General features: G+C 44.1%; 1 protein-coding gene across 1 annotated transcript in view; it reads left to right on the forward strand.

Moving 5' to 3' along the window:
* The first annotated feature begins 741 nt into the window (after window positions 1-741).
* Window positions 742-13,664, forward strand: part of BCAT1 (branched chain amino acid transaminase 1) — a 111,072-nt gene continuing 98,149 nt past the window's right edge. The window contains exon 1 of the mRNA XM_050969063.1: window positions 742-933. Coding sequence (XP_050825020.1) covers window positions 925-933 — 9 coding nt within the window. The 5' untranslated portion in view covers window positions 742-924. The remainder of the gene's footprint in view (window positions 934-13,664) is intronic.

The following is a 13,664-nucleotide window of genomic DNA, read 5'->3' on the forward strand; positions in this document are numbered from 1 at the left end:
GTTGGGGCTCTGATGTTTATTCCCTGTGACATCTATCTCTGCTCAGAAGTTAGGTCCTGTCCACATTAAAGCTCCTATTGCTACCACTGGAAGAGCTGCACCTGTAGTGGTGCAAATTTTGCAGAAAATGTTAAGTGCATGAAATCCAGCTGCAATGAGAACTGAAGGATGCAGTGTTGATAAAGAAAAGGGGAAGGTAAACTGAGAGGTGTTGAGTGTCCGGATAGTTGGAAAGCAGGTAAGAGGAAATGACTCAGAGCAAATCAGCATTTACTGGTGTTTATAAAGGAGGTGCAGGAAAAGGAGTAACGTCACTAGGTCAGTGTGAAATATTTTCAGTGCAAAAAATTTCTGGTGGTATAAATCCTGTCTGTTTGGCAGGAAGTAGAATGACATGTCTGAGACAGTTTGAAGACCAGTAATGGACTCAAATTGGACTCTGGTAGCTACTTTGGGTAGTCTGAGGATAGGCAGATGATTACACCCATGCACTGATCTCTCACAGCACACACTGGGCTGGGGCATTGGGCACCATGGCAGTGTTCGCTTAGGCTTGGTGCTGTGGCCGGCTTGGGGAGGAGCGTGAAACACCTTGCCATTATGGGGATGCTGCTGCTTTGGGAAGGGAGATCTGGCTGCAGCAAGCACCGGGTGATGTTCCGCGGCTCTGGCGGCTGCTCCCCCTAGCGACGACCAGGGGAAAGTGGCGTTGCCGCGCGCTGATGCAATCGGAACCCTCAAGCAGCGGCAGCAGGGAGAAGACTATCAGTTCCTTCTCACAGCTGCAACGTGTCCCAGCAGGGAGGCGTTGCATAGGGAGAGACAGATAGTCTGTAGGCTCTTCATCCTGCTCGCTGGCCGAAGGGAGCAGGGCCGCGGAGAAAGCTCTTCTTGCCTCATCTGGAAATTATCCTCTTGTACGGCATGATGAAGGTAATTGGAGTCAATGTGCTGCAGTATTTCTCTCTGCGTGCCTGCCCGTTGTGGGATGCACAGTGGCAAGAAAGCAGCATTTCTCTAGATTGTTGTTGCTCTGATTTGGCTTTGGTGCTTTGCAAGGGAGGCTGTGTCCTCGCTGATTGATTGTTTCTGCTACAGAGGCAGGATGTGCGTGACTCTCTCGTCTCCTTTTTTTAATAGTTGAATTGCGGGCGGCATTTGAGAAAAATAACACGGGGGTGGGGGGAGAAAAACCTTTCAATCTAATTTTTCGTGAGAGAATCATTTGTTACCGGCGGGGTTTTATTTCTAACATGGGTCTCTTAAAGGGTCAAAAAAAACCAGAAGGAAAACAAATCTGCGAATGGTAGTCTGCTGACAGGCAACATGGATTTAAAGTGCCCGGGAGTTTATTATAGCTCTTAGCTGTGCAGTCATGCTAGATCTGAATCTGGGTAACAGGCAACGGAGTGTAGCGTGGTTTGGTGTAAATGGAAAATGTAATGTTTTCATGGGTTAAAGTTAATGTGAGATGTTGCATTTTATGGAAACCAGTCTTTTATAGTCACAGTTTAGTCTCTATTTCCTTTAAGTTTTATAAAGTGTGTGTGTGTGTGTGTGTGTGTGTGTCGTGCTGTCCCCTGGGATGTGGGGAGAGACGCCTTCTCCTTCCAAAAGGACTTTGTGCTGTTGCTGCTTTTTTAACTTCTCCACTGGTAACTTTATACTGCCCGGAACAGCTGCACCCTGTGAAGGTCTGGAGTCGAAGAACGTTCTGTACAAAGCTGGCTTTGACCTGACCATTGCTTGTCCTGCATTTGCACTTCGACTTGTACATAGTTGCTCCACTTAAATGATTCTGCTAGATGAGATGAGAAGTTATTCCACCCAGGGGAGGAAGGGGAAACATCAGTAGACTTCACTTATGCTGCTTTCCCCTGCCGATTGTTGTGTTGCCTTTTTCTCACCCTTGGATCTTGTCTACATTGAACATTTTCTGAAATTCCCTCACTGTTGCCTTAGCAATGGTGCAGCTGCACAGATGCTGTCAGTAATGGACGCTAGTAGATCAGTGTTTTATCACCACTCCCTCTCATCTGTGCTCCATCTACATGAGTATTCCCACAACAACTGCTAGCATCAGTGCAGTCGAGACAGGATTAGACCAGTGATGGAAGAAGTTCTGAAAATGCTCCTAATAGCCCACTTAGTGGCTTCTCCGATTCAGCATGCTGTGAACTAGGGCTGTAGGCACTCTGCAAAGCGGGTTACAATCTTGTGTTGCTGCTGTTTATAGAACAGAATATCAGGGTTGGAAGGGACCTCAGGTCATCTAGTCCAACCCCCTGCTCAAAGCAGGACGAATCCCTAACTAAATCATCCCAGACAGGGCTTTGTCAAGCTGGGCCTTAAAAACCTCCTAGGAAGGAGATTCCACCACCTTCCTAGGTAACCCATTCAAGTGCTTCATCACCTCCTAGTGAAAAAGCTTTTCCTAATATCTAACCTAAACCTCCCCTGCTGCAACTTGAGAAAATTACTCCTTGTTCTGTCATCTGGTACCACTGAGAACAGTCCAGATCCATCCTCTTTGCTTTCAACTACCTGAAAGGGGGTTCCAGCTATCAAATCCCCCTTCATTCTTCTCTTCTGCAGACTAAACAATCCCAGTTCCCTCAGCCTCTCCTCATAAGTCATGTACTCCAGTCCCCTAATCATTTTTGTTGTCCTCTGCTGAACTCTTTCCAATTTTTCCACATCCTTCTTGTACTGTGGGGCCCAAAACAGGACACAGTACTCCAGATGAGGCCTCACCAATCCTGAATAGAGGGGAATGATCATGTCCCTCGATCTGCTGACAATGCCCCTACAAATACAGCCCAATATGTCATTAGCCTTCTTGGCAACAAGGGCACACTGACTCATATCCAGCTTCTTGTCCACTGTAACCCCTAGGTCCTGTTTTGCAGAGCTGCTGCCTAGCCATTTAGTCCCTAGTCTGTAACAGTGAATGGAATTCTTCCATCCTAAGTGCAGGACTCTGCACTTGTCCTTATTGAACCTCATCAGATTTCTTTTGGCCCAATCCTCTAATTTGTCTTGGTCCCTCTGTATCCTATCCCTGCCCTCCAACATATCTACCGCTCCTCCCAGTTTAGTGTCATCTGCAAACTTCCTGAGGATGCAATCCACGCCATCCTCCAGATCATTAATGAAGACATTGAACAAAACTGGCCCCAGGACCAGGTCAGCTCCAGGCACCAGCTAAAGAAGCAGGTGCTTGGGGTGGCCAATACCAAGGGGCAGCACTCCGGCCACTATTGGGGCAACACGTCCGGGTCTTTGGTGGCAATTCGGCTGCTGGTCCCTCAGTCCCTCTTGTTGCAAAGAACCTGCTGCCAAATTGTCATTGAAGAGTGGAGTGGCGCGATTGTACTGCCTCTGCTTTTTTTTGCCACTTGGGGTGGCAGAAAACCTGGAGCTGGCCCTGCCCAGGACCAACCTTGGGGCACTCCGCTTGATACCGGCTGCCAACTAGACATGGAGCCTATTGATCACTACCCGTTGAGCCCGATGATCTAGCCAGCTTTCTATCCACCTTATCGTGTTTTTGCTGTACTGGTTGTGTGACTGACCAGAGCGGTAGACTTGAATCTCCAGGACTGTTATCCAGCACCTTACAGCAGTACTAACCATGCACATACAAAAAAGAAGGAAGTAAAATGTGATCCGTAGCACTGTGACTGATCACAACAACAGTGAGCTTGACAGTGAAATTACACTATTTCTAAGCAAAAGGATCACTCTGCTGGACTCAACAAACATAGGGGAGTGATATAATGGGAATGATATAATGGTACTCTGATCTAGGAGACAGGAGATCTGGATTGTACACTCTGCCACTGGCCTGCTGTGTAACTTTGGGCAAGTCACTTCACTTCTCTGTGCCTTTTGTTTTCCCTTTTGTCCTTTGTTTGTTTTATCTATTTAGACTGTAAACTCTTGAGGACAGGGACTGTCACTGTGTGTTTGTAGAGTCATAGCGCTCATCACAATGGGATCCCAATCACAGTTTGGGCCTCTAGGTATAACTGTAGTACAAATAAAACTATGAAGGTATCTGTCAGTAATTATATCATTACACTTCCCTGTCCCTTGAGGTTTCCCCTCTTCACTATTTCCTGCTTTAAATCCCTGCTACTTCAATAAAGCGCATTCTCCCTCAACCCTTTTCCAATTCCCTTCCTGTCTCTGAGCCCTCTTCACAGAAATATTATGTGTAAGAACTGAATTTACCTCTGGTTTCTCTAGTTCCCTCTTGTCCCTCTGTGGCAGCTGATTTCAGCTGACAGGCCTAGCACTCACATCATCTTGTGAGGATGTGGGCTGTCTGATTTCCTTGGCACTAGGGCTGACTGCTCAAATCAGTGTTATAGAGTCACAGGAGAAACAAAAGGAACCAAAAAAGAGATTAGTTTGCTCACCGCTTACATTTTTCAATGGGCCATATTCATTGCTGGTATAATTCCATGGAGTTATTCCCCTGGAGTTACACCAGGGATGAATTTCTCCTTAGGAGTACAATGATCAGTAAATATGCAGGGGTCAGGATTGTCAGGAGAAGAGACACATCACATTTTATTAATAGCATAAGCACTCAGCCTTGACAGTCTATTCAGGCCTTTTGAAACAATGCATCCACACTAGGCAGGCTAAAGATTCAGCATATGTATTAGCATAGTTGCTCCCATACTAACATTATGTCATTTTATTTGTATCTGTAAATAACTGCGGCTACATAAATAAAAACACCATGGTCATTAGTAGGCATCGAAATCAGGACTTTTAGCAAAAAAATTGTGAGGCCTGTTTGCTGTGAGAAAATAGTGGACTTTATTTTTGCTAGCCCCAACTAGCAGGGATGACATGATCATATTCACTGTACCAAATGAGTGTTATCTTCCATCTTGTTGGACAAGCTAGTCAAAATCTTTGAGAGCCAGAGAAGTTCAAGTCCTGTCCAGAGTACTAGTCTGTAACAAAGTGTAGCTACTGACTGAGAACCCTGGGGTCTGTAATGTGGAGATTGAACTCCTGGCCTCAGCACTGAAAGCATAAACTCCCATGACAGCTTGAGCACATGTCAAGGGAGTATATGGCCATAACTTATGAAACAGTCACTCATTCTGGTAACTTGATAACCTTACCTTACAACTACAGGAAAGTGTGGCCCCACTTTCCTTAGAAATGGTTCCGTTGCCTCATAGCTTATACTTTAAGGAACCAGATTATTACCTCATAAAACAGAGCACCTGTCATCATAAACCTTTATTATACTCTGGTCCATTAGGAGTCTAGCAAATATTACTATATGTTACTGACAATGAAAATCCAGTTGTTTGCTTGTCTAAAGGTCCAGCGATTCCTTCTCTTGTGCAAACCATAAGAGCCAAATAAAATAACATGAAGTTTCAATTAAAACTGTTGTTAAAAGTAATCCAAAAGCTTTAACTCTTCTGTCTTCCATGACACACCCATCTTGGTACGTGGGTTATTGTTTTACAGACCAGAGTTATTCATTTACTTACCTTCCCTTTTGAAGTTCACCATTCATGCCCAAGTTACATTTTTAGGACATATATATAAAATAGATTAAAAGAACTATATAGTATGTGCATAGCTAATACTAGTACAATTTATCTACCTGAGTGTTTCGTGAATGTAACAACAATGCTCATGCTGTTTGTAAGACTAGAACAGGGGTCGGCAACCTTTCAGAAGTGGTGTGCTGATTCTTCATTTATTCACTCTAATTTAAGGCTTCACATGCCAGTAATACATTTTAACGTTTTTAGAAGGTCTCTTTCTATAAGTCTATAAAGTAAATAAAGTTTTTAAAATGTTTAAGAAGCTTTATTTAAGATAAATGAAGAGGCCCCCCAGACCAGTGGTGAGGACCCGGGCAGTGTGAGTGCCACTGAAAATCAGCTTATGTGCTGCCTTTGGCACACGTGCCTACCCTTGGACTAAAATATTAATTTTTTTTTTTGTTGGTGCTTCTTGGTGCCAGAAGTGGTCAGAATGGGATGAGGAGGAGGCAACCAGCCGGGACAGGCATAGAATGTTGCAGGATCAGCAGCAGACTCTACTATGCCTCCTCAAGGTAACTAAGTACATGAGAGTTTAGCAGCACAGGATCAGTCCCTTTGTTTTCTCTTGTTTAGACCCAGCAAGCCCAGTCCTCAAGGTGTCCCTTACCTCCCCAAACAGTGCTGGCACTTGCATTTACCCTTTCTGTGAGCCAGAATCTTAACGTTTTCACATTATCTAATTTTGGAGAATTGCTCTTAATACTATTTCACTTCAGTTCCTTATAGCAGCTCTGATTACTACACTCATTCTGCAGCTGGGAAGGTGGGCAGCCTTCCAGAATGCAGCCTTACTCCACAATCAGATAGCAGAGTGCAGTAGTACACGGTATGCTATTGGTCCCCAAACTTTTTCGTCTGGCGGGCACCAGATGAAGGACCATGGCGGTGGTCGAGCATCCACCGAAATGCCACTGAAATTCAGTGGCATTGTCGGTGGCAAGTGGTGTCATCCAGAAGTGTCGCTGCCGAAATGCTGCCTAATTTCGGCGGTGTTTCAGCGGATGCTTGACCGCCAGCCAGGACATGGGTGCATTTAGATGCCACCACGGGTGCCATGGTGCCCGTGGGCACCACATTGGGGACCCTTGTGGTATGCTATTTATCCTGGAGCCTGAAAACAAGACTCTCAGATGAGAAGATAGAAGTCCAAGGTTTCTTTTTCTGAGCTCTCGTCTTGCACACAATAGTACATCTTGGGCAGAGGTTCTGTTGTGATCACACTGCTGATGGTCTTGCTCATGGTTGTCCTTAAGATGAACACAAAAGACAGAGACTTCTGTGTTGAAGGTGCTGATGGACTGAACAGGTTGGAGAACTGCTGTACAAAGCCATAAGTAATACTTCCATCCTGAAGAACTTGAAGAGCTTTACAAACAGTAGTAGTTAAATCAACCCTGTAACATAGATAGGTGGTTTCTTGAGAAAGCTACCTAAAGGTACTGAATAGATATGTCTTCTGAGACGTGAAATCTTTGTAAGAATTCTATAGAGGCATAGTCATTTTGTTGACACCCAATTACTTTTTATGAGCCGAATCATTTAGTTAACTCCTTAAATCCCATAGCGAGACTCATCAGTATTCCGAAGCTATGCCAGGGGACAGTGCCTTCCCCACTCGTTTCCAGAGCGTCTGCCAGACAGGCAGCAATCAGAAGGGGGTTTAAACCCTGCATTTCCTGCCTCCCCCTGGCATGGTGCAGCCAAGCTACTGCCTCCTCCTCTGATCTGGCAGCTGTAGAGTCTACTCCCTCCCAGCTGGCTGTCTTCTCCTCATCCCGTTCTGACCATCGCTAGCACCAAGGAACATTACACACCTATCTACCCCACTGGAGAATTCTCCAAGGTATGTGGAAAAGGGGGAGGGAAACAAAAAACTTACAGGATGTGAGGACTTGAATAGCACAGGGGAGATGATGGTCTATGGGATCAAAAAAAGCAAACCATTTAAAGAATGGGCTCAAGAATAATACTAAAAACGTGATAATGCCGTTATATAAACTAGTGGTTCAGCTTCTCTGGGGATACTGTGTGTTCTGTGATGGCCACCCTATCTGAAAAAGGGTCTAGTAGAAATTGAGGAGGTTCTGAGATTGCAGTGAGAGTGATCAGAAACATGCAAATACTTCCATAGGAAGAGAGATTGAAAGGATGCTGACTGTTTACCTCACAGAGGAGGGGAAACAGAGGGGACCTGACCTGGGTGAACAGAAGAATTTAATAAGGTTCAAAGTGGGATGTGGATAACAAGATTGTCCAGAGTTGTTATAGTAAATTCTAAAAAAATAAAAATAAAAAATTGAGGACTTGGAGCCCTTCCAATCTTCAGGGTTTAAGTCTGCTGTAAGCAATGTTAGAGTCTGAGCTAGGAAACACTTATTCTTGGACATGCTTCTTATTTCTATGGGTTAATCCCATTGACTGGGAGAAGTTTTCAGAGGCACAAAAGATGGTTGGGTGTTTCAAAGTCTATGGGAGCTGGTCACCATTGAGCCTTTGAAAATCTCCTCCCTTTGATAGCAGCATCTGCAGGATCATGGCCTTAGCACATCCATGCTTGTGCACAGAAATAGTATGGCTTGTCAAGGTGTGATCCTTGGTAAATCTGGCTCTGTCTCATTCTAGATGTGTGAAGAATAGGAAATCAAGTTGGATTTAAGCTTTCAAAGTGTTTTACCAGCTCCATTGCTATGTGAGTTAATTTCCCTCTCCTATAACTTCTGAAGGCTAGTATGTTACTGTGGTCCTCCAAAAGATAGGCTTTTGCTGTGCCATAGCACTTCTAGAGGTTGATTTATTATATAAAAATCAACAATTTCTCATCTGAGTTTGAAATTGTTCCACATAATATTGTTACATAAGAACGGCCATACTGGGTCAGACCAAAGGTCCGTCTAGCCCAATATCCTGTCTTCCAACAGTGGCCAATGCCAGGTCCTTGAGAGGGAATGAATAGAACACATAATCATCAAGCAGTCTGTCTCCTGTCACCAATTCCCAGCTTCTGGCAAACAGAGGCTGGAAACACCATCCCTGCCCATCCTGGCTAATAGCCATTGATGGACCTATTCTCCATGAATTTATCTACTTCTTTTTTGAACCCTGTTATAGTCTTGACCTTTACGACATCCTCTGGCAAAGAGTTCCAGAGGTTGACTGTGCGTTGTGTGAAGAAACACTTTTGTTTGTTTTAAACCTGCTGGCTATTAATTTTATTTGGTGACCCCTAGTTCTTGTGTTATGAGAAGGAGTAAATAACAGTTCCTTATTTACTTTCTCCACACCAGTCATGATTTTATAGACTTCTCCCATATCCCTCTTAGTTGTCCCTTTTCCAAGTGGAAAAGGCTCAGTCTTATTAATCTTTTCTCATACGGAAACCGTTCCACACCCCTAATAATTTTTGTTCTTTTCTGAACCTTTTCCTATTCCAATATATCTTTTTTGAGGTTGGGTCACCATATCTGCACACAGTATTGAAGAAGTGGGCATACCATGGATTTTATATGTTTTCTGTCTTATCTATCCCTTTCTTAATGATTCCCGACATTCAGTTAGCTTTTTTTAATGCCGCTGCACATTAAGTGGCTGTTTTTAGAGAACTATCCACAATGACTCCAAGATCTTTCTTGAGTGGTAACAGCTAATCCCATCATTTTATATGTCTAGCTGGGATTATGTTTTCCAGTGTGCATTACTCTGCATTTACTTTGTTCTTGGTGTCTTTTAATGGGACTTTGCCTGGAAGAAATGCCACACTTTTAATTTGCATGAGCTGGAATAACTGTTGTAACTGTTTTTCAGAGTACAGTGACTGATACAATTTTCACTTCTGCAATTCTCAATGGTCATTTACTAAATGTACTAAAATGTGTAAGATTTCTGTCTTTGATATGTAAGAAGTGTTGGCACAGTGTTACACTCAGTATTTAAACAATTGTAGACACTGATTTCTATTTGCATCACATTGTGGACTTCATAGTATGTATTAGCATAAATTTAATTTTTTGAATATAAAGGAGATTCATATAATTGACAAGTAGCACAAGTAAAAACTAGCAATCTTAATTTAACTATTAAATGTCTATCATGGAGTTTATGCAGCTGCCCATCACCATAGTATCTGAGCACCTTCCATGTAAAATCAATAGTGACATCCCTAGCAATTTGTGGTTTTGCTTGTCTGAATGATTTGCCAGTCAAGAAAATTTTATACTAATGAGGAACAAAATAAGAAATGACAGTACTCTTCATTTGTGAAGTGCTTTGTAAACTATAATTTTTAAATGTATCTCCCGCCATCTATGTGAGGTGGGTGGTGGTATCCCCATTTTCCTGATAGGAAAATGGTCAGAGGATCCTGCACCAGTCCAGTCAATAGGAGTTTTGTTGCTGACTTTAATGGGTGTAGGATCCAGTAATGGGGGAAAATTTTCAAAGGCACTTAAAGCTATGGGTACACTACAGCGCTAAGGCAGCACAGTTGCAACTATTCCGCTGTAGTATAGACACTACCTCTAATGACAGAAGGGTTTTTTTGTAAATCCACCCCCTCAAGAGGTGGTAGTGATGTCCGCAGAATAATTCTTCCATCAACTTAGCAGTGTCTATACTGGGCTTTACGTCATCTTAACTACATCTGTCAGAGGTGTGAATTTTTCATATCCCTGAGCAATGTAGCTATGTCAATCTAAGTTTTAGGTGACTTAGGCTCCTAAATCCCATTTGCAACAGTGATAGTTCCTTGAAAGTCAAAGGGATGCTGTTAAAATTCTTCCTTTGCTGTAGCAAGTGTCTAGATGTAATGTGTAGTATAGTACAGCATTTCTCAAACGCTACCACTGTGGCTGCATGCGGCCATCAGGGGCTTTTCTTGTGCCCACAGCCTCCTGGGCTATGACTGGGGGGTGGGGGGAGACCAAAGTAGCAGCCCCTCCCCTTCCCTGGTGCTCTTGGATGCACAGCCTTGGTGTTGGTTGCTGGGGCTGCCAGCAGGGCTTGGGCCCTGACCCCCGCTGGAAACACCTGGGGCACAATGCTGGAGGAGCAGGCAGCTGGTTTGTTCCCCATCTTCCCCAAGGGTAGGATTCAGGCTTTAGGCTTCAGCCTAGGGGTGGCAGGGCAGCAGGCTCTGGCCATGGGACTTCGGGCTCCGTCCCTGGGCCCTGTCCTCCAGCTGTGGGGTTTCGGGCTCCGGCTATGGGGCTTCGGGCTCCAGCCTCCCACTGCCTTCTCCAGCCCCCTTCATCCTCATCGCCCTGGCCCTCGCTGCCTCTCCTGATCCTCCATTCAGGGCTTAATTTATTCCCAGGCTTGCCAGGGCAGAGTAAGTCTGCTGTAAAAAAGTGATACTTGTATGTTTGTTGTGAAAAGTGATATTAACAGACTTACTAGCTAGCAATAAATAAATTACAATGATTTGGACATGTATATGTACATATTTATTTGGTTTTCCCAAAGCTAATTAAGTGTTTTAGGAAAAAGTGTGAGAGTGGCTACTAGTAAGGATTGGTGGCTGCACTCCGAGGCCACCAAAAAACTTGTCTTGAAAGCCCTGGTACATGTGTAGTATAGACGTAGCCTTAGGCTTTTAACAGCCAGGTTTATGAAGATCTTTAGGTGTCTAAATATGCAGGCACTTTTGTAAATTCCACTGGGCATCTACTCTGTCATTAGGCACCTAAACACCTTTGTAAATGTGGCTCCAAGTGCCTAATCATTTTTGAAAATGGGAGTTTGGTTCCTAAGTCACTTAGATGCTTTTGAAAACTTTACCCTAGGCGGCTTGTCCAGGATCACAGGGGGAGTCAATCTTAGAGCCAGGACTAGAAGTCATTAGCTTGTGAGTCCTGGCTCCCAGTCTTGTCCCTTTGTAACTCCTATGTATAAAAGGCATTTATCCTTACTGTGGTATTTGTGGTATGCCTTGTACTTTAAATGGGAAATCCCACATATATCATGATGAATATGATTGCTGCAGGTAGATACACCAGTTGCATATTTGTATGTGCATGGGGTCCGAGTTACAGTTGTGAGGAGACTCTCTTTACTTTGACATTGGCTTCAACATGCTTAACTGTGTTTGGTAACTGAAACAGGAATCCAGGAGACAGAAGAAAGAAGCGACAGAGTCCTGTGGCACCTTCTAGACTAACAGGCGTATTGGAGCATAAGCTTTTGTGGGTGAATACCCACTTCATCAGATGCATGCATGCATCTGACGAAAGCTCATGCTCATAGACTAACAGATGTATTGGAGCATGAGCTTTCGTCAGATGCATGCATGCATCTGATGAAGTGGGTATTCACCCACAAAAGCTTATGCTCCAATATGCCTGTTAGTCTACAAGGTGCCACAGGACTCTTTGCTGCTTTTTACAGATCCAGACTAACACGGCTACTCCTCTGACAGAAGGTTTCTCATGCGGGGCCAGGGGGAGGTGAGGAGGGAGGAAGCTTTTTCTGTAAGTATGAGGGATGCCTGGTGGGCTGTTTGTCTCTTTTGGGTGCGGTGAGAAGGCACACGCAAGTGAATAGCCTACTCTGTGCTAAATCACACACACACACTGTGTATAGTCCAAAGTTGCCCGCTTCCTGGAGTTTGCCTTTATTATTAACTTAAACAAGAAAACAAACAGCAGAAGCGCTATGCTCAAGCATGGCTTGAGTCCCTAGAGTTTTCCCTGCAGTACGTCTGTCTCCAATACCCTTTGCTGCAGAAAAGGAGCTTCAACTCCTCTCATCCTTCAAGATAGGAGCTAACTGGACATAATTTAAAGCTACCCTTGTAAACACCATGAGATGCACTAAGAGGATGTAATTCAGGCATCATCAAAACTGAGGAAATTCTCCCTCTAAATTCAAACCAACTACACCAGTTTTAAAACATGCTGGGGCAACAGTGTAGACAAGATTCGAGCAACCAGCGCCTGTGCGCTGTTGTACAGGGAGAGAATATACATAGAGCATGGCTTTGTGCAGATGAGATGCAGATGAGAGAGAGGCCACTGCACGGCCCTCAACTTCCCATGTGCGGTGAAACCACACTAATTCTTTTGCCTGGGGAGCCTCCACAGCTACAGAGTAGAAGGCTAGATGTGCTGTAGTGTGAGAGAAGATGGTCTTGTGATTAAGATGTTCAGTTCCTGTCTTCTCCAGTGTGAAGACTCATAGGCAACTTCCCCTCCCCCCAAAGTGGGCCTAATAATACTTCCCTACCTCACAGGTGTTGAGGATAAACCTGCAATTGCTTTGGAGACATTTAGCTACTACAGTGATAAGCACTATTGAAGAGGAACTTTGTCCATATTTTTATAGGCTTTTCACCTTGAACAAAGGTGGCAAAATAACTACAAGCATCACAGAGACTGTTCTGCCCTCCAAATTAAAGATAAAGCACACAATTCTAGCCACCACTTAGCCAGAAGCTTCTGTCTGCCTGTTTATCTTGGTTTGTCCTGCTTTGTAACCTCCCTTTCCCAGCTGAGGTCAACCTCTGGGTCTCTTGATCTGTATTTTGCTCTAGCAGTGCAGTTCACACTCACTCTTCAGACAGGTGGCTAGATGTCCATCCAAAAGCCACATCTAGCTTTCAAGGATTCTGCATCCAGACAAAGAAAGCATCCATACCAACCCACTACCTTTGAAAATAACCACTGCCTTTAACATATACAAAATGTAACAGCCTAACCCTGTAAATATCCTTGTAATAGTTGGACTGGGTCCAGGTGCAGTAACTAACCCATTCAAATCCTATGACAGATTATTGCTGGTATAATTTATCAGCTTCATTTTATGACCATCTTGTCCTAACACCTTAATTCAAAGAAATTTATTATACTATAGTGACCTGCACTGGCAGCTCTACTCAATCCAGAAAGTCAGGCTCCTTGTGGCTCCATGCACCAGTGGCATTTACAGCTCAGTAATCAATTAAGTTGTCTGTAGAAGTTGCTAAGGCTGAATCGCGCTTCAGACCAGAGTATGTCTGCCTCTTACCAGCCTGCAGTCACATGCACAGTCACAGAACATTTTGATTCTCTTAGCATCGTTGTTGGTGGCTGGTAGAGCCAGCAA

Source organism: Gopherus flavomarginatus, chromosome 1 (assembly GCF_025201925.1).
Source record: "Gopherus flavomarginatus isolate rGopFla2 chromosome 1, rGopFla2.mat.asm, whole genome shotgun sequence".
In the NCBI taxonomy this organism is placed as follows: domain Eukaryota; kingdom Metazoa; phylum Chordata; order Testudines; family Testudinidae; genus Gopherus; species Gopherus flavomarginatus.